Here is a 20,349-nt window from a genome sequence, read left to right on the forward strand (position 1 = left end):
AAGCTCCTTAGCTTTCTTGATGTCTCTCATCCCACTCCATGGTCCACTGCCATCACATCTGACATTTCCATACTAGGATGGTTTACATTTATATGACTTGGGTTTATGGATACATGGATTGCTTTATTCCCAGATTGTTGTTGAGCTACAGTTTCATAGGGCCCATCTTCTAGTACTCACCCAGCTGTCCATTTGTCATGCATGAGTGATCGTTTGAACATGGAAGACACCATATCTAAGTTCCAAAAGCCAGAAAAATGCACATACCAATAGGGGCCACTGGATAAGAATCAGCAGCAATATCCTTCCTTAATCCTAAAGGAATTACAATTGTAATATTTGTGTTCCCTTCACATTGAGATCAGCTACTTTGACAAATGTTGAGGTGGAACATGGGACCATTTATGTAGATTGTAGAACTTCAATAAAATATATATTTATGTATTTGGAATAGCAATGCTAGACATAGACAAAATGAGCCCACAGCACTCAATATTCCCATTTAATGCCTTAGCAGTGACTTGAATTCTGGAATCTTATGTCAGCTCTTTCGGCCTCCTAGATGTAATGCTGATACTGAGTCCTGCAGTGCGGTTTGCCTGGCTAAATAATGATCTTTCATTGAAATCTTAGATTTGACATCTGTTTTATTTAGGAATGCAGCCAGACTGAGAAAGAAAATTGGATACTTAGCATTGTAAGTATGAATCAATTGCTTTTCTCTTACACCATAATGATTCAATACAGCAAATTCTTGTTCCCAGAATCTGTTTAGCAAATATTAATTGCTGTATCAGCTCTTGCTCATAATCTAGGCTGTCAAAGGTGTGCATTCCTTCAGATGAGGCATTAAACTGATGTCTTGTCTGCCCCCCTCAGATGAACATAAAAAATCCCATAAATTTATTCAAGGAATAACAGGGATGTTCTTCCCAGTCTGTGGGCCAATATTTATGCCTCAACTAATGTCACCAAAACAGATTGTCTGGTCACCATTACATTGCTGTTTGTGTAAGCTTGCTATGCACAAATTGACTACAATATTTTCTGTATTACAATAATACTTCAAAATTTAGAAGTATGGTAAAGGTTGAGTTTGTGAAACATGTTATCTAAATATGAGTTTTTTTAAAATAATAAAATCCTATCATTGAATGTTTAATATTGACCACAAAGAGTTTTGGACTTGTGAGCAACAGATGTACACCTCAGATAAGGATTTGGGACTGATGTTATCTCTAGGACTTATTCATAATTATTGCCAACAAGTAGTTACTGGAAATAGTTAGTGAAATATCCCAGAAAGCCAGATGGTGAGAGAGAAAATTGGGGTCAAACCTGCCATACTTTTGTAAGTATTTAATTACTGAGATACACATTACAAGTATGCACCTCCCACCCCAATAATCAGTTTCAGTCTGTCCCTATTCACAAGAACACAAGTGAATCCAGTTAATGCTCACTACCTTCACATAATTAAACACAATTTATATACAATTTACACTCAGCAAGTCTGGCAATATCTATACAGAGAGAAACAAACATTTTGGGTCAATAACCTTTTGTCAAAACTAATTACGGGTTGGAGGGAAGGGGTGACACTGTCTGATTCTGCTTAAATTGTTTGGTATGAATGTGTCTGCTTCAATTAAGCTACTTTGTCACTTTAAATGAGCTGGGAAGGATATTAGAGCATAGTCATTTGTACATCACATGCATTGTAATCAGGCCCAGCCAGTTGTATACCCAAAATACAACTTGCTACTTCTATTTCAGTTACCAACTTTACATTTCCAATATTTTCTGGTTTAACAACATTCACTCCCTTGTTTTTATCAGATGTTATAGAAACGTACAATCCAACGTAACCATACTGGCTCTTTGCAAGAATGGTCGTGCTTAGTCCCACATTCCCACTTTTTGTCCATAACCATGTTACTTCATCATCCACCAGTACCTGTCAAAAAGGAAGCTCACCGCCATCTTATCAAGGGCAATTACACAGTGAAGCCCACATCCTTGAATGAATAAAATACAATCTCTGTTTAAATTTATTTATGGAACCAGTTTCTACTACTGGAGTATAAAATTAACCTTGCAAGTCTAGTACTTGTTCTAGAAAGCACCTGAAACCAATGGAAAGTGAAAATAGACAGTTTCTAGTGAGCAAGACCCACAACACTAGTTTTGTACTCCAATATTAAGCTCCAAATTACCCCAAATATGTTCCTATGTTTCACAGATGAGTTCTTCTTTAAGATCAGTCAAGTTTTCCCTTTGAGTGGATAATTCCACATGCCTGATTTTTAGCTTATTATTTTTAGGATTCCCCTCCCCTTCACACTGTCTGTGTTTAGAGGGATGGGCTGATTGTCAAGTCCCACTCTCAAGCTTCTGGTCAAATGTGTAAAGATTACTTTGGAAGTCTTGCTTGTGGCTTTGCTTTTGTTTGTCACTTTCCCAAAAACACAGGATGCAATAGAATTCACAAGCACTACTGCCTGAGTGTCTGTCCCACATTTTAATATTAGAAACTGACTATGGTGCTGTGCCTTTGGGGTACTGTCATATTGCCAAATGCATATCCTGTTATTACCTGTTGCAGGTAAGGCAATGTTTCCAGGCAAGTGGTTGGTTCTGTTTGAATTTATGGATTCTGTCTCATTCAGTGCAGGGAACTCTCCAGTTTCTGTGAGAATATGGTAATGGGCAGCCCTGAGGTGCTGGTGAACCAGTGTGCTTGCCTGGAAACTATACATCTACTCACTACTTCACCAGGGCAGAGTCTGGTGAGTACTGCAGGTGTTCAGTTATATAGATGATTATGGCAGGCTTACTGTCTGTGGACTTTATATTTTTCCTTAAATATCCATATAATGGGCTTTGTAGATTAGGGTTTTATATAAACAATATTCTTCCTGATTCATTTTTTTGAGAATCATAGAATCCCTACAGTACAGAAGGAGGCCATTTGGCCCATCGAGTCTGCACCAACCCTCCGAAGAATATCCCACCCAGGCCCACCCCTACAACCTAGCACACCTGTCTTAACTAATCCACCTAACCTACACACGAGAGGTAATTTTAACATGGCTGATCCATCTAACCTGCACATCATTGGACTTTTGGAGGAAACTGGAACACCCAGAGGAAACTGACACAGACACGAGGAGAATTTGCAAACTCCACACAGTCACCTGGGTTCCTGGTACTTTGAGGCAGCAAATGCTAACCACTGTGCAGCCCCAGAAAGGCACATTTTAAGTTTTAAACTCTTTGACCTAGTGTTCAGACCATCTTGTGTGTCTGACAGAATTTCAAGTGTATATCTTAAGCTATAGTATGTATGTTATGTGGACACTTTTAAGACATTTATTGCCCAGGTTGGTTAGTATATCAGTTGGTAATATATCTTCTTTTGAAGTACTTCAGACATCACTTGCGAATTTGAGCATAAATTCAAGGTTGGCTTTCTTGTGCAATATTGAGAGAGTGCTAGAAGCACCATTATTCATTTGAGAAATTAGCCTGAGGCCTCTGGTTCAAGTAGACTTAAATTTAACATTTTTTTTTCCAAAAATGTCAGCCCTTTTTTTTCAGTTTTCTATAAAGCCCTTCAAATCAGCCAGGTACATTTTCAATCAAGCATCACACTTTGGTCCTGAATACTGCTACTTCCACATACTGTACCAACAGCCAGAATAACTGTTTTTTTTTAAATTTGATCCTTACCAACTTTCAGATCCAGTCCATGAGTTGAGGCTTCAACAGGCAAAGACGGACTGTTGTGGATCCATTGGGTAGAATCTTTTGTTCTGAAGTTTAGGTTCAGTAGTGGGAGTGGAAGTGGAAGTCAGAATGTTTTCCACTTGGGGACTGACCAGATACAATCTTGCGCCCTGCAGCTCATTACTTATACATTAATGTGGAGAATGGTGAATCTCCTGGTGGGGGCAGACATTAAGTCACTCTCCCCACTGCTACCTCTTGGGATCAAAGGTCCAGGTACCAAATTTAATGGGCACTCAGCCTTCCACTGTACCTACGTGTTATCTGCCTCCCAGGTCCAACGTTGGTACATCTTGTGCTACTGTCACCCAATGTGAGTCATTTTTCCTCCAAGAAAGCAAGATTTGATTGGTTGGCAGCTCTCCATTCCTCCTGCAAGAGTGCTGCTATGGCCAGAAGAGGAATTGCACCATCCAACTTGATACTAAAGTCCTGGGAACTGAAGACCCAGGTAAATGAAAGGGGTCCCAGTATTGGGTGAGTAGCCTGACATCGGTAATAGGAAAAATGCTAGAGTCCGTCATAAAAAAAATTAATAGCAGTGCACTTGGAAAGCAGTGGCAGAATTGGACATAGTCAACATGGATTTATGAAAAGGAAATCATGCTTGACAAATTTACTGGAATTTTTCAAAGACATAAAAGTAGAATTGATTAGGGGGAGCAAGTGGATGTGATTTATTTGGATTTTTGAAAGGCTTTTAGCAAGGTCCTATATAAGAGATTAGTGTGTACAATTAAAGTGCATGGGATTAGGGATAGTGTATTGAGATGGATAGAAATTTGGTTGGCTGGCAGGAAACAGTAGAAATAGATGGTTTTTTTCCAAGTGGCAGGCAGTGACTAGTGGAATATCCCAGAGATCAGTGCTAGGGCCCCGGCTACTCAGTATATTTTCATGATTTTGATGAGGGAACTAAATGTATCAGTGAGGAAGATGCATAAATGCCTCCATGTGATTTGACAGATGTATGGCAGATGCCGTTATAATGTGGATAAATATTCACTTTGGTAGTAAAAACAGGAAGGCAGATTATTATCTAAATGTCTATAATCTGAGAGAGCGGAATGTGCAACAAGACCTAGGCCGCTGAAAGTAAACATCTTTCGTTGCAGCAGGCAATGAAAAAAGCAAGTGGTATGTTGGCCTTCGTAGTGAGAGGATTTGAGTACAATAGCAGGAATGCAGGGTCTTAGTGAGACCACACCTGGAATTGTGTACTGTTTTGGTCCCCTTTTCTGAGTAATGATGCAGCAAAGATTTACCAGACTAATTCCTGGATTGGTGGTACTGATATATGAGGACAGATTGAGTTGGGTAGGATTATATTCACTGGAGTTCAGAAGAATGAGGGGGGGGGTTTCTCAGAAGCTTATAAAGGAAGGATGTTCCAATGACAGGGCATCCAGAACCAATCTAAGGATACGGTGTAAACCATTTAGGACTGACATGAGAAATTTTGTCACCCTGGAAGTAGTGAGCCTTTGGAATTCTTTACCACAGAAAGTAGTTGGAGCCAAAACATTGTTTTCAAGGTGTTAGATTTGGCTCTTGGAGCTAAAGGAATCAAAAGGAAGAATGGGAACAGGTTACTAAGCTGGATGATCAGCCGTGGTCAAAGGGCCGAATGAACTTCTCCTGCTCCTATTTTTTTATGTTTGTGTGAAGAGAGATGTGTTGAGTATGGTGTATTTTTGTATGAAGCCTAGTGTCTGTGTAGGGTACATTTGTGTACAGAGTATAGTATAGTATACTGGTAGTCTATGTGTGTGGTTTATAGTGTGTGTGTATATTTTTAAAAATATACATATGGGGTGTGTGAAGAGTCATATATATGTTTGTGTATTGTGTATGCATGGTATGGTGTGGGAAGAGTGGTATATGTGTTTGTGTATGGTATATGGAATGATGGTGTTTATAGCTGAGCAATATTTTCTCTTATTCCTTGAGAGGTCCAGCAGACCCATATGCTGCCACTATCTCTGGTGAGCAGATCCAGCTCAATAGTATTTTCTACTAGGGCTTCTCAAGTAAACTGAAATGTAATCAAAGTGTGAAATGATTGGAGCAAGACATAAGAGCGCTCATGGATACTCTGGAGAGTGAATTTTGGCAGTCATATTGTAGTATCATATTTCTTTGTTCAGCAAAGGTGTATTTTTAGCTTTAAGCCCAGGGAAGGATGGCTTATTTTCTTTCTTTTCTACACGCCCCAACTACCTCAGTTACATGAACAATCACTCGCTTTCCAATATATACAGCTACATAGTCTTGCTGTGTGCACTCCCAAGAATTGCCACCATGTGCTTTCCCTCGTTTTTTTTGCTGTTTTTGATGTTGCCCAAAACTCAGGTATTTCCAACCTGCCTCAGTCATTTGCCTACAATCTGCAGTCTGGGTATCAAACAATTGCTACTGTCTGATTTCCCTCATACTCTCTTCCCTTTTGTCAAACCTGGTATTTTCCTGCTCTTTGGACTTAGGCCCATCAATGAGTTTCTCGGTTAAAGTTTAAGGAAGTTTCATGATCTAATTTCACTTAAGTTTCATGACAGAGCAAGAATTATCTCTTACACAGGGATTTTGGAGCTGTCTCTCAGTTGGTCTTTCTCCCTCTGTTTATGATAGATGTAAGTAGGGACAGTGTGTGTGTAACATAGCAAAATTTGCAGATGATACTAAAATAGGTGGGAAAGCAGGCAGTAAAGTGGATATAGATTCTACAGACAGATATAGATAGGCTAGGAGAATGGGCCCAAAATTTGGTAGATGGAGTTTAATGTGGATAAGTGTGAGGTTAGCCATTTTGGCAGAAAAAAATAGAAAGGCAAATTATTACCTAAATGGAAAGCAGATTCAAAATGTGTCCAGGAAGAGGGATCCGGGTGTCTATGTTCATGAATCATAGAAAGTCAATATGCAGATGCAGCACATAATAAAAAAGGCAATTGGGATGTTGGCATTTATTGCAAAACGACTGGAGTATAAAAATAGAGAAGTGTTGTTGCAATTGCATAGAGTGTTAATGAGACCACATCTGGAGTATTGTGTCCAGTGAGGAAGGATGTGCTGGCCTTGGACGCAGTTCAGAGGAGGTTCACCAGATTGATTCTGGGTATGAAGGGGTTGACACATGAGGAGAGATTAAACAGTTTGGGCTTGTACTCACAGGAATTTAGAAGTATGAGAGGGGATCAGATCAAAGGATATAAAATTTTAAAAGGCATTGATAAAGTAAATGTAGACCAAATGTTTCCTCTTATGGGGCAATCCAGAGCAAGAGGTACAGGTATAGGTTTCAAGACAGTAGATTTAAAACTGAGATGAGAGGAATTACTTCTAGCAGAGGGTGGTAAATTTGGGGAACTCAACTGCCCCATTGCGCGGTAGAGTCTAAATTGTTGAATGGGAATCGTAGAATCCATAAAATCCCTACAGTGTAGAGGGAGGCCATTCAGCTACTGAGTTTGCCCTGACCACAGTCTCACCCAGGCCCTATCCCCGTAACCCCATGCATTTATCCTAGCCAGTCCCCCTTACACCAAGGGGCAATTTATCATTGCCAGTCCACCTAACCCACATATCTTGGGCTGCGAGGGGAAAACCAGAACACCCAGAGGAAATCCATGCAAACACAGAGAAGGTGCAAACTCCACACAGACAGTGACCCAAGCACGGAATCGAACCTAGGTCCCTGGTGCTGTGAGGCAGCAGTGCTAACCACTGTGTCACTGTGAGATATTGACATATTCCTAATAAAAAAGGGGAAAGAGGGACAAGGGGAACAGATTGGGACGTAGATTTGAGACCAGAGAGAGATCAGCTGTAAACTGATTGAATGGCGGAAGAGGCTCGACTTTGCCTACTTCTGCTCCTAGTTGTTCTCCCAGCTGAAGGAATTCTTCAGTTGCAGGCAATAAAAAGAATTTTTTTTCAGAAAGTAAACCAAAGAAATAGGTTTAACTTCATTATTCCAACATTTGAAGTCACATCATGGACCATGCAAACTCCCCCCATTCCCAAACTGCTTCATATTTATATTGGGTCAGTTGTCTACCACATTATTGTCTACCAGGTCATCTGGCCCTTACAGCATGTTACCATTGGTTACATTATAACAGATCCAATGTTATCATTGGTTACATTCTAACACTAATTCTTATGTTCCCACTTGTTCTCTCAGACTCAGTAGAATTTTACTGATTCACCCCACCCATTGATGGGCAGAGCGAGCTGAGAAATCAGGATCACGCCCAATTTCTTGACGTGATTTACAAGAGCCGAATTTCCGGTGAGGTCACCTCTCACTAGGTGAGAGGCTGAATAAATTATGTTAATTTATTGAAATAATAATTTACATGTCTTTAGCAAGCCTGGCGCTGAATCATCCAAGCTCACTAGCCTTTATGGCCTCCCCATGAGGGAGGGGGGCTGCTGCGCACTCTGCCTGCAATCAGATGGCAGGAGTGGAGGAGGGGGTGCCTGTTGCCACCCCACCTGCGACCAATGGGGGAAAGAGGGGGCCCGTGACTACCCTGCAAGTGATCAGATCAGGTAGGTGGGGGTCCATGGCTTCTCTGCAGGTGATTGATGTGGGGTGTGAGGGGGTCCCTATTCTGCATCGCAATTGTTGCACGGGGGGGCTTGATCAGTCTGGACAACAGATGCTGCATTTTGATTGCTGAGAGTGTGGGAGGAGTTTGTTGAGGCTGCCCACAGCAGCAGGGGCCTGACAACACACTCTGTCAGACCTCTGCTGCTGCTATTACACATGCAGATTCAGAGGTCTGCACATGCACAGTAGCACCCACTGCACTTCCTATTGCGCATGTGCAGACAGAGAGATCTGTGCATGTGCATTAGTTCCTCTGCAGGCTGGCAGATTAAGCCCAGCCCATTGCATGTAGCAGCTAAAAACGGTCTAGACCAAGTTCAAGGACAGAGAGAGAGGGGAAATGGTGGCACAGTGGTTAGACTTGCTGCCTCACAGCACCAGGGACGCTGGTTTGATTCCTGGCTTGGGTCACTGTCTGTGCAGGGTCTGCACATTCTCCCCATGTCTGTGTGGGTTTCCTCTGGGTGATCCAGTTTCCTCCTATAGGTTGAAGAACATGCTAGTTAGGTGCATTGGCTATGCTAAATTCTCACTCGTGTATCCGAACAGGCGCTGGAGTGTGGCAACTAGGGGAATTTCACAATAACTTCATTGCAAGGTTAATGTAAGTCTACTTGTGACACTAATAAATAAATTTTGAAAACTTTAGGGTGCCTATATGTAGCTAGATGTTTATAAGAACGTAAGAACTAGGAGCAGGAGTAGGCCATCTGGCCTCTTGAGCTTGCTCCGCCATTCATTAAATCAAGGCTGATCTTTTCGTGGACTCAGCTCCCCTTATCTACCCGCTCACCATAACCCTTAATCCTTTACTGTTCAAAAATTTATCTGTCCTTGCCTTAAAAATATTCAATAAAGTCACCTCAACTGCTTTACTGGGCAGGGAATTCCACAGATTCATAACCCTTTGTGTGAAGAAGTTCCTTCTCAGCTCAGTCCTACTTCTGATCTCCCTCATTTTGAGGCCATGCCCCCTAATTCTAGTTTCACCTGACAGTGGAAACAACTTCCCTGCTTGTACCTAAGCTATATTCTTCACAATCTTATGTTTCTATAAGATCTCCCCTCATTCTTCTGAATTCCAATAAGTTTTGCCCCAGTCTATTCAGTCTCTCCTCAGTTGAGGAGTTGAATAAACCAACCCTCTCTGGAATCAACTAAATGAATCTCCTGTACACCCCCTCCAGTGTCAGCATATCCCTTCTCAAATGAGACCAAAACTGTATACAGTACTCTAGGTGTGGCCTCACCAGCACCTTATACAGCTGCAAGTCACTGTAACTGCATCAGATACTCTCTTTACACTGCTATTAACTATATTTAGATGTCTATGTGCTAAGTTAGCCTTGGTGCCAGGCAATGCAACCATATCGAGTGTCCAACCTGGGTACATGTTGTTTTAAATTATTCAAACTTTAAAGATCCTTTAGGAGATTTCAGTTTTGTGTAACTGACTGGCAACACCATGGTTTATGAATACCCTGAAGAAACAAATGTTGACCTGGGTGTTGATAGCAGGTTTGGTGCAGCATAAAGATTTCTTGTCCAATGTTGACATCTTGAGGTTGGAATTTCTGCTAATTTACAATAACTGAATAAGTCTTAAACCTCATAAGACATTTACGCAAAAGTAAACTATTTTACAGCTTTGGTTGAAAATTATAAACTAAAATCTAATGCCAAATTAAAAAGAAAATTGTGGGTTATTCTACAAGCTGAACGATTCAGGGTTGTGACAGCTGTGATCAGAGCTGACATGGACATTCACTGAGAATATCGCAGATGACCAAGATGTTAAACCTCATAAGTATTTTGGTATATTGCGTGCAACTGCTGGAGATTTATGACTTCAGTTCTGACAAACAGTTTGCAAGCAACTGGCCACTTCTGTTTGCCCTTGCCCGGATTAAAAACTGTTCCTTTACATTGTTCAGGGAATTGAAATCAAGTCGAATAATGGGCTGCATTTTATAACAGGAACCACAGTAAATGTAAGTGAAATTTATTCATTCCACTCTGTCTTCATTGTATTATTCACTTTGTACATGTTTATACATTTTCCTGTTCGTTATCTCGGTGTTTCTCTGTTAGTTGATAATCTGTTCATCTCAACATGTACTTGTATGTATGAGTCATTTCTATTTTAAATTCTTGTAATACAGGTGACCCTAGTAAAGCTGTGTTTGCCTTTTGTTAGTTTTGCTGAAGAGCCTCCATGAACTGCTGCTGTCCTGTTTATGCTTCTTCCCTACATGTTTCTGTTGCTCTGTATTTGTGGGTACGTGACTCAGTTTTTCCCTCCCGTTTTGCTTTGAGTGTTTTGTCTGTAGTCCCCCTCGTATTAAAATGATCAACTTACCTGACTGTCCACTGCACCACCACCATCACGATCTGTTCAAAGTCACACATTGTTGTGCCTTGAACATATCACTGCTCCTAAACATTCCTGATTTTGTGTCATTATGAGAATGCCCCATCACAGTTTAATGCTGCAGTTTAAAAAGAAGGCCCTTTGCTATCTACACATAGCTACTAAGGGTAGAGAATAAATATCAGCTTGCCAACACCACCCATATTTTCTGAACAATTATTTTAAATGTTCATTGGAGTTTACATCACTTTTTAAACAGGTTTAAAAAATAATTTAAATTTCCTGTTTGTTTTCGTGAAACCCTGCAGACAACCTTTACTATGTCCTGGTACAAATGTGTCCATGTGCAGTGTACAAAATATAGAGGCCACGTCACCCTAGCTGTCAAAGAGCAATTAAATTCTGAAAGTGTTGCTTTTTCCCCCAGTCACTAAAGATGACTAATTTCATCTCTCCTGGGTCACCCAAGTCTGGAAATCTGAACATACGTTCTTGTAAACTTAATTACTTCAATGTCTTATTTGCTTTTAGCACTTCCCCAACAGCATATTTTAATATAGTGCTCAATTCTAATACACAATACCCATTCACCTCATTGCCTTCAACTATTGGATATTTAACATTCTTGAAACAGAACAGATTCCCCTCTTCAAATTAAATTGATTTGCAAACAAAAACTATTCACAAAAAAAAGTACAAATTAATACACAATATCTTCTAATACAATCTTGAATACACTTCATATTTCACCCCACCTTGAAAACAAAACATTTTGACAAGGTTAAAACGTGAATGTTTCCGTGATCTTCTACTCCATTATAACACCATTAGAGGATATCCAATAACTTCTTAGAACAAGGAGTTCTTTTTGTGAAACAATCCAAACTACTAATAACTTGTGTCAACCCACTTTTTTTAAAATCATCTTCCTATCCAACATCCCTTTTATACTCAATCAGTCCTCAACCTCTTTTCCATAACACTTTTGTCAAATGGAAGAGCAAATGATTATACAGAATTCTAAAGGCACATTAAATTATTAAGTTAAAATGTTCCATAAATATATAGCCATAGTGTTGCCTCTACCAGCACAAATGTCTCCACAGCTAAGCTTTTGGCTACTTTATTTTGATTCTCATGCTAATGGACATTTATTATTTCTTCCTACTAAAAACATAATGAGTCTTATGGTACTCAAACAACCATCAGGAATGTTAGCATTTGAGGCATCATTAAAAATGATGAATTTCATCTCTCCTGGGTCACCCAGGTCTGGAAATCTGAGTGTATATTCATGTAAACTTAATTTTTTCAATGTCTTATTTGCTTTCAGCACTTCCCCAACAGTAGCATATTTTAATATCGTGCTCAATTCTAATCCATTTTAGCATCTGGTCTAGTTTTGTGCACCTAACCAGTTTAATTGCCCACTTAAGCTTCTTAATTGATCTGTTTATTCCTTAGTTGTGGAATCTTCCTTTTGAGAGGATCTGGCCCCATTTTATGAGATCCTATTAACATTCTTTAGGCAAGACTGTTAGGATTATTCCCAACTTAATCTGCTAAAGCTCAATTCTCTATACTTAAGGTCCATATCATTTATAATTTTATAATTCTATTGCACATTTCTCAAGTGTAGCAGATTCCACCACCCCCACCCTGCTTCAATCCACCAACAGAATGCCTGCTAGTGTTCCTTCATCATATTAATAAAACATTGCAAGATCTGCTTTTAGCTGAAGACAACCATCTTTTAGTAGGTTGGAATGACTGAAAATGTCATGGATGCATCTTTTAGCCTAAAAAGCAATTTAACAACCACAATTTCCCATCTATGTCTCCAGCTTCTTTCGGAGCTGTTTAAGAATACTTTTTTTGAAATTGTTCCCCTTGCAAAACCGCTGCTTTGATGCCAAAGGATATACATTCCCATGAGTATGTCATTAAAAAGTGTTAGAAAAATGCTCAAACTTACCTTTTCTGCTGTTGGGCAGTCTACTGCCAACTTTCTAGTTGTCCAGCTGTTTCTGAAATACTTGAGGTGCAAGCCACTTTATATGTATCACCGGGAAGTACTTCCTCTACATATCCGTCTGTGGAACAATACTAGCTGTCCTTTGTTTGGCACCTGAGTGTAAATTCCAAACGCTGTCCCACTATCAAGTTCTTTTTGTTTTGCCTCCTTTACCAATTTATCAATTATAGAGATGGTAGGAAGCATTTCTGCACACACAGGGTAAGCTGCTGAACTCTTGGGGTACAACTGCGCAAGAGCTCTGATCTCCCAGTATTCTGGGAGATCTCCTGTCATCCCTTTCACTGATAACTCCCTGTGCCAATCTTTCAATACCCCTCCCCCACTGATCGCCACCACTACAGAGTTCACCTCACTGCCCAATCACCACTGCTGCAGAGTTTGTCCACTGATCAATTCAATCACTGCGCTACCGATAAAACCCCCTTCTTCGCAGGGTTCCTCTTTCCCTCCCCTTCTCCCTCCTGCGGAACTCCCCCTGTCATAAAACCATAAGCCTTAGGAACAGGATTAGGCCACTTGGCCCATCAAGTCTGCTCCTCCATTCAATCATGGCTGATTTTTTTTCATCCCCATTCTCCTGCTTTATCCCCATAATCACTGATGATCATGGCTCCACACCTCCTCAGGTCTCTCCTCACTCAGGTCTTGCCCCTGCCGTAGTACCTGGTGGGCACTGCCAGTGTGCCAAGCTGGCACAGCTCAAGGCACACTGGTCAGCCCTGCCCCCAACCACCCAAGAGCCGTCAATGGCCTCCGACCCTCCACCCCCACCACTGGCAAGGCCATCATATCTGGTCCCCATTGGTGGACACTATAGTGATTCTCGCTGGTGAGGACCCTGACCGGTGAACGGGTAAGTCCAAGTAAGCCAGACATTAGTGCCCAGGATTAATGCCATTTAAATAGTGTCATTAACGTCATCGCGCTTTCCAGGTGTGAAGCTAATTTCACTGGCAAATCAGTGCCGGTAAGATCGTGAGAGTGAAAAACTAGGTGTGATCCTAATTTTTTAGGTATCTTACCAGCTCATCCCACCAATCGACCAGTGGGACGTGTGGATAAAATTGCAGCCTTTTATTGTGGAGCAATTCAACACATAATGATACTTAGGGCTACATCTGAAGCACCTGTTGATTATTTCTGGGGTTCCTCCTTCCATAATTGGCCAGCCACCATACCTTTAGTTTGTAATTCTTTTGTACAGACGTTCGGGCCTATATTTGAACAGTCTTATAATGCTGCTAGCAATGTATCCTTCATCTTTGGTGTCACTACTGTGAAGAGCCCATTCGCAGCATAAAAGCGGCTTGAAAGGAATGCTTTCCTAAAAAAATTTTAAGGCTTCGGACATTCAATCCAAAAGTACATCTTTTTCTTTGAATCTAACTCTGGTTAAAACCAAGAGCTTACCCATGTTTGATATCCTAGCACAGCCCAATAAAAGGCAAGTTCTGATTTAGGAATTTCAAAGTGGAATCACTACAATCTCATATATAGTCAGTTAAACTCTATGGTGTATTCTCTTTTGGAAGAAACATCCATTTTTGAAATTTATAAAAGTCCAACCAAATCTCATAAGCATTTAAGTAATCTTCCATATAAATTTTATCATGAATTTTGAGACAGTGTCCAAACCTTTATCATTGCTCACTTTAGTTCTGAGAACACTTTGCATTGGATCTTGCTCCTGACAGGAAGATAAAGTTGTAGAGTTTTCTTTTCAAAGGAAACGTAAGCCAAGCCTATGCCTTGCCTTCATTTTTCCACTGATCAGAAGATTCCATGTCACAACACAGTGGTGAAAGATCATAACATGCCACCTTTAAAACTGGTTTCAATCATCTTTCTTCACAGAATCTCCAGTTGCAGTCTCTCTTTTTGAAAAAAAACAACTCCAATGCTGGCCTTTTAGCTGGAAGTAAATCTCAATCCCCAATTTTCACTTTCTGGCAACATATGTCAATAGTATTCCCAAGCCTAGATGTGAAGACACTGAGGGCCTGATTTTACTATTTTCCTTCTAAGTGCTGAATCTGGGCGTAATGCAGATCCAACTCAGAAATCTGCTTTCAGGCACCCCCATACGCACTCAGCCTGAAAAAACAATCGCCAGTCTCATTCGCGCTGTTGTTGGAGCTTAGTGCGGCCAAAACAATCTGCGCTCTTAACTGCACATGAGCAGTTGGAGAAATATTTGAAAAAGCACACCCATGTCAGATCGCTCGCAGGCCACAGAAACCGGATAATACAGCCTGGGAGAGAAAAACAGGAGCAATGGACCCCACACGCATCACTGTCTCCCTTATCCACCCACAGCTCCCACTACCCAGAGAGATCATGAACCTCTGCCCCCTCCTCCCCTCCACTGATCACCTGCAGAGTGGCAGCGGATGCCCCCTGCTCCCCCACCAGAGATCCATCTGCCCCCTCCCCCCACCCACCAGTGAGCGATCGGGCCTCCCCCTCCCCCCGCCCCGCCCCCACCCCCCCACCAGAGATACATCTTACCTCCCTTACCACCCCCCACCCCCCCCCCACCCCCCCTCAGAGAGCGATCTGGTCTCACTCACTGCACACGCCCCCCCCCCCCCCAGAGAAAGAATTGGCCTCACCAACCTCCAACCCCCAAAAGAATGATCTGGCCTCTGCAGGGGGAGGAGGGGCCCCCCCTCCTCCCCCTGCAGAGAATGGTCTGGCTTCATTCACCCACCACCCCCCCCCCGCCTCAGGGAACCACCATCCCCACTTCCCCCCCATGAGGAACATCTGACCTGCCTCCTTCTCCCTCCCCACCAGACAATGATAAGCACCCCTCCCTCCACCGCCACCAGACAATGATCAGCCCTCCCCCACCCCCTCCACCAGATAACAATTCCCCAACCGTCCCCCCCACCAGAGATACATCTGACCCGCCTCCTTCTCCTCCACCCCCAACCAGATAATGATCTGGCCTCACTGCCCACTTTCCCCCACCAAGAGAATGATGTGACCTGCCTCCCTCCACAACCACTCCCCACCCCGACACACACACACACACACACACACAAACAAAAAACCAACTCCTGAACTGAGTCAGAGATCCTCTGGAAGCACTGAACTCACTCTTCAATAGCTGGAGCACCTCATTCAGACTTTTATTCAGCAGGCTCATTTTGGCACCATTCCAGATCGGCGAATGCAGTGGTAAAGGGGGAAATGCTGATAAAGTTGGCGGGCAGTTCATTAATTCAATTGAAATGCATGCAAATGCATTTAAATCTCTGTTGTGCCTGTTTCGGACAGATCGCCGCCATTCCCGGGTTTCAGTAAAATGGCAATCTGTGCAGACGTGGGCGTGGATCACATTAAAGGCCTCACACTCGACTTTACCACGTTTTTGTGCCCAGAAACAGGCGTGACGCAGTGGTAAAATCGGGCCCTGAGACTAGGATGCTTTGGTGAAGGTTGTTTATTCCTTGCCACAGAGTCTACTTCACCACCTAACAGCAGGCCATTAGTGCTGGCTGGGTCTTCCTTATTTATACATTTTGAGTATAATTAACTAATCAATACACAACATGTTCTCCTTATTATCTTTAACTATTAGGAATTGAATATCCATCAAAAAGTATCTGTTAAATATTAACAAATTTTGCTATAAAAACCCAGGTAGTAGAATCTCAAGCATAGGTTCATACAGACTTAATTTGATAGAAAATGAAATATGTCCTTGGTGAATTAAAGGTTTTGCTGCAGAATTCCATGGAAGGTGGAGAATGGGTGATGGAGATTCCACAAGATTCTCTGGCTTTTATTTCAAAATGTTTGGTATTGGTGGGTGCAATTCTCCCAAAAAAATTCTAAGTGCCGAACTTGCGGGAAAACTGGAGTAATTCATGCTGGTTTTTCAGTGGGATTTCACGCTAGAATCTCCCACACTCTGTGCAATGCAGAGGTCACCAGTGTTAATATGATTAAATTTCAGGCGGTGAGGCCTGTTGCCACTGGAGAGGCTGAAATCAGTGGGCCTCTGCAAATGTGCAATGGCCCCAAAATGTCAGTCTTTTGTTTGCTGGCCAGCTCAGAACCCCCTCACTGCTGCCCCTAAATTGCCTGATTGTGGCCCCACCATCCTTTTGTAGGCCCGCCCCGATCTTCAGCCTCCTCCCCCCTCCAGACAATGACGATTCCCACCATCATCCCACTGATTGACACCCCGCCCCTCCCCCCCACAACCCACCCTAATCACTGGCTTCCCTCCAGCCCACATCAATCGCAATGGCAGAGTGGCAGCAGGATCCCCCCCAGTCCCACCCCCTTGCATTTTACCAAGGTGCCCCCAGGCATGGAGCACAGGTTGGAACTACCATGGTGCTCATGCCGAGGGGGCACCATCCCCACTGCCCAACCACCTGGGGCCCTGATTGTTTCCCACCCACCCCGCCCCCCCCCCCCCACCTTCAGCCCAGCGAGATCAGGCCGCTAGCTCCCCGAAAGTGGGAACCCCGCTGGAGTGAAACACTCTGGCAGGGTGGCAAATGCTAGCAGACCCAGAAAATGCAGTCCTGGACCCACTAATAGCATTTAAATGGTATGTAAAATATTATTTAAATGCTCGCTCCGTCTCCCAGCTGATTTTTGCACAGATGCCTGGGAGATGCAAGCATGGTGCAAATGTTTGTGGGAACTCAGCAAATTGATAAATGCGCAATTCTCCTGGCCTGCTGCGCTAAAAAATTAACACAGTAGGATGGGAGAATCATGGCCAATATCTCTTACTTTTATGGAGCTGAGTGGGAGAGTGGAGCATTGTATTCTAACTCAAGCGATGTGCTCACCTTTTTTAAAATCCATTTTACGGCATTTATTTGCCTATCCCTAACTGTCTTCCATTCCAGAGGGCATTTGAGAATCAACCACATTACTGTGGCTCTAGAGTCACATGTAGGCCAGACCACGTAAGGACAGTAGATTTCCTTCCCTAAAGGACATTAGTGAGTCAGATGGGTTTTTCTGATAATTGACAATTGTTTTATGGTCATCAATAGATTCTTAATTCCAGATTTTTTTCATTGAATTCAAATTCCATCATCTGCCATGGTGAGATTCGAACCCAAGTCCCTGGATCTTGTCTTGGGTTTTTGGATTATGAGTCAAGTGACAATACCAGTGCGCCATTATCTCCTATCAAAATATATATCCCTGTCATGAATTCTTTATAATTAAGTGAGTATTTTTATGAACTTGTCTTCACTTTTTTTTCAGTCTCCAGCACATCGTTCTCAAAAGATTCGGCCAGGAGATGAGGTGGTTCAAGTGAATGATACAGTTGTAGTAAGTATTAGTATCAGACATCTGTATTAGATGAGGTAGTTGTGCCATAAATGAATGAAGGGGTGTGTGGGCCAAGAGTTGGAGGTATGTAAATATCGGTTTTGGGGATGGATAATGGGATGGAGTATATTGGTTATCTGATGATGCAGGGATGAGATAGGTATAGAAATTCGATCACACAACATAACCATACAGAATATCTCATCATTGCCAAGGCTAACTCTTTAACTGGAGCTGACCTTTAGCTTCCTCTCGATCCATTCAACTGTGTTCCTTTTAATACTATAATGGGGAGGTTCACGGTGGCATAATGATTGGGAGCGGCACGCTGGCTTAGCTTTTAGCACTGCTGCTTCACAGCGCCAGGGACTTCCAGCCTCAGGTCACTGTCTGTGTGAAGTTTGCATGTTCTCCCCATGTCGGCATGGGTTTCTCCTCAGTTCTGCTTCAGTTTCCTCCCACACTTCAAAGATGTGTGGGTTAGGTTGATTGGCCTTGCTAAATTGACTATTAGTATCAGGCAGATTGTTTATCTCTATCTACCCCATTCATTCTCCTTCATATCTTGAAAACACTGATTAAATCATCATTTAACCTTCTAAATTCCAGGGAATACAACTCTAATTTGTGTAACATCGCCATGTAAATTAATCCTTGGAGTCCAGGTATCTTTATTGGAAACCTATGCTGCACTCTCCGAGATCTCATTACTAATTATGGATCCAAAAATATTTTATCCCTCTCCTCAAAACTATTCACTAATCCCCACACAAATAGGGTAGGGCAGGAGGGTTGCTCCCAGCCGGCTGTCATCCTCTGTTTGTACATGACCTGTCATTTTGCAATTTAGCATTCTTAATCTCCTTCTCCTACCAAAATCATCTGACTGAGATAGAACTTGCGTGTACAATTTGCCGATCTATTGCTCAGTGATAAGGCAGTGTGCTACTGCACAGAGGTGCTGAAATATTTGTTAGAGCTAGTCTCCTGAAGTCACTCACTTTATTTATTGACACTGATACCAAAGGGAAAATTTGGTCTAACATTGTATTTATGGGGCTTTCCATTTGGAAACTCTTAATTTTTGTTCTTTCCTGCACCATTAGGTTGGGTGGACATTGAATAACCTGGTTGCCAAACTGCGGGAGAATCCGAATCAAGTGGTTCTCATTATGAAAAAGGTCCCTCTTGATATATTACCATCCTTCTGTTTCTCTGAGAATGTACAGCTGCTGCAACCCCCTCAACCACAGGTGAGGATAGTCTCTTACTGAATACCTACTGATGTGAGAGAATACAGAGATTCAGAGAGAAGTAGAAAAAAATTAGGAAGGCAAAGAGAAACTGTGAAATTAAATTATTAAGGAACATAAAGCAGTGAAATATTTTACAGGTGTGTCAATTTTTTTAAAAAATGGCTGCGATGAGAATAGGACCACTGAAAGATAGACAGGATAATACCACAGGCAATGATAAAGAAATGGTAGAAATATTAAATAATTATTTTGCTTCAGTATTTACAAGGGAGATAGAACAGATAGGCATGACAATGAATGATGAAGATGAATAATCTGATAAGTGCACTTAAAATTTTTAAAAAGGGACATGTTGAATAAACTAAACAAACTCATAGAGGATAAAGTTCCCCTGGTCTGAATGGATTACATCCATGTTTTAAAATAATCCATGGAAGAGTCAGTGGAGGCATTACAATTCATATTTAATAATTTGTTAGAAAAGGGTGTCATGCTAGAAGATGGCAGATAATTAATGTAATTCCTATATTTAGGAAGGGGGACAGGACATGTCCATAGAATTACAGGCCAAGTCAGCTTAACATTGGTGAGATGCAAAATAATGGAATCCTTACAAAAGAAGAGGACAGAAGAACATGTAGAAATGAGAATTATAATGAGTGGCTTTCAAAAGGGAAAATTTTGCTTTATTGAATTTTTTGAGAAGGTAAATAGAATAGCAATGATAATTCAGTAATTGAAATGTATCTGTATTTTCACAAGATGCCCCATTATAAACTAATAAGTAACCTATATAGTGAAGTAGCCTGTTAGAGAAAATACTATGAGTAAAAACGTTTTACGCAATTGGGCAGGAAAACTGCTGTGAGATTTCATTACCTGGGAGAAATTTTTGCTTTTCATTTCTTCAGCTGCGTCAATTACTGTTGTGTGTTGTCTTCTCTCTTTTCACTGGCGATTTCTAAAT

At 41.7% G+C, this 20,349-nt stretch overlaps 1 protein-coding gene across 3 annotated transcripts in view; it reads left to right on the forward strand.

Annotated features, from left to right (window-relative positions):
- LOC145357817 (CNK3/IPCEF1 fusion protein-like) overlaps positions 1-20,349 on the forward strand; it is an 81,431-nt gene that overhangs the window by 27,616 nt on the left and 33,466 nt on the right. For all 3 annotated transcript variants that reach the window (XM_080211338.1, XM_080211340.1, XM_080211339.1), the window contains 5 exons: positions 656-697; positions 2,670-2,789; positions 10,339-10,395; positions 18,058-18,126; positions 19,233-19,379. In XM_080211338.1, coding sequence (XP_080067464.1) covers positions 656-697; positions 2,670-2,789; positions 10,339-10,395; positions 18,058-18,126; positions 19,233-19,379 — 435 coding nt within the window. The remainder of the gene's footprint in view (positions 1-655; positions 698-2,669; positions 2,790-10,338; positions 10,396-18,057; positions 18,127-19,232; positions 19,380-20,349) is intronic.

This window comes from Carcharhinus amblyrhynchos, chromosome 24 (genome assembly GCF_965287045.1).
Source record: "Carcharhinus amblyrhynchos chromosome 24, sCarAmb.v2.hapA, whole genome shotgun sequence".
NCBI classification, from domain to species: Eukaryota; Metazoa; Chordata; class Chondrichthyes; order Carcharhiniformes; family Carcharhinidae; genus Carcharhinus; species Carcharhinus amblyrhynchos.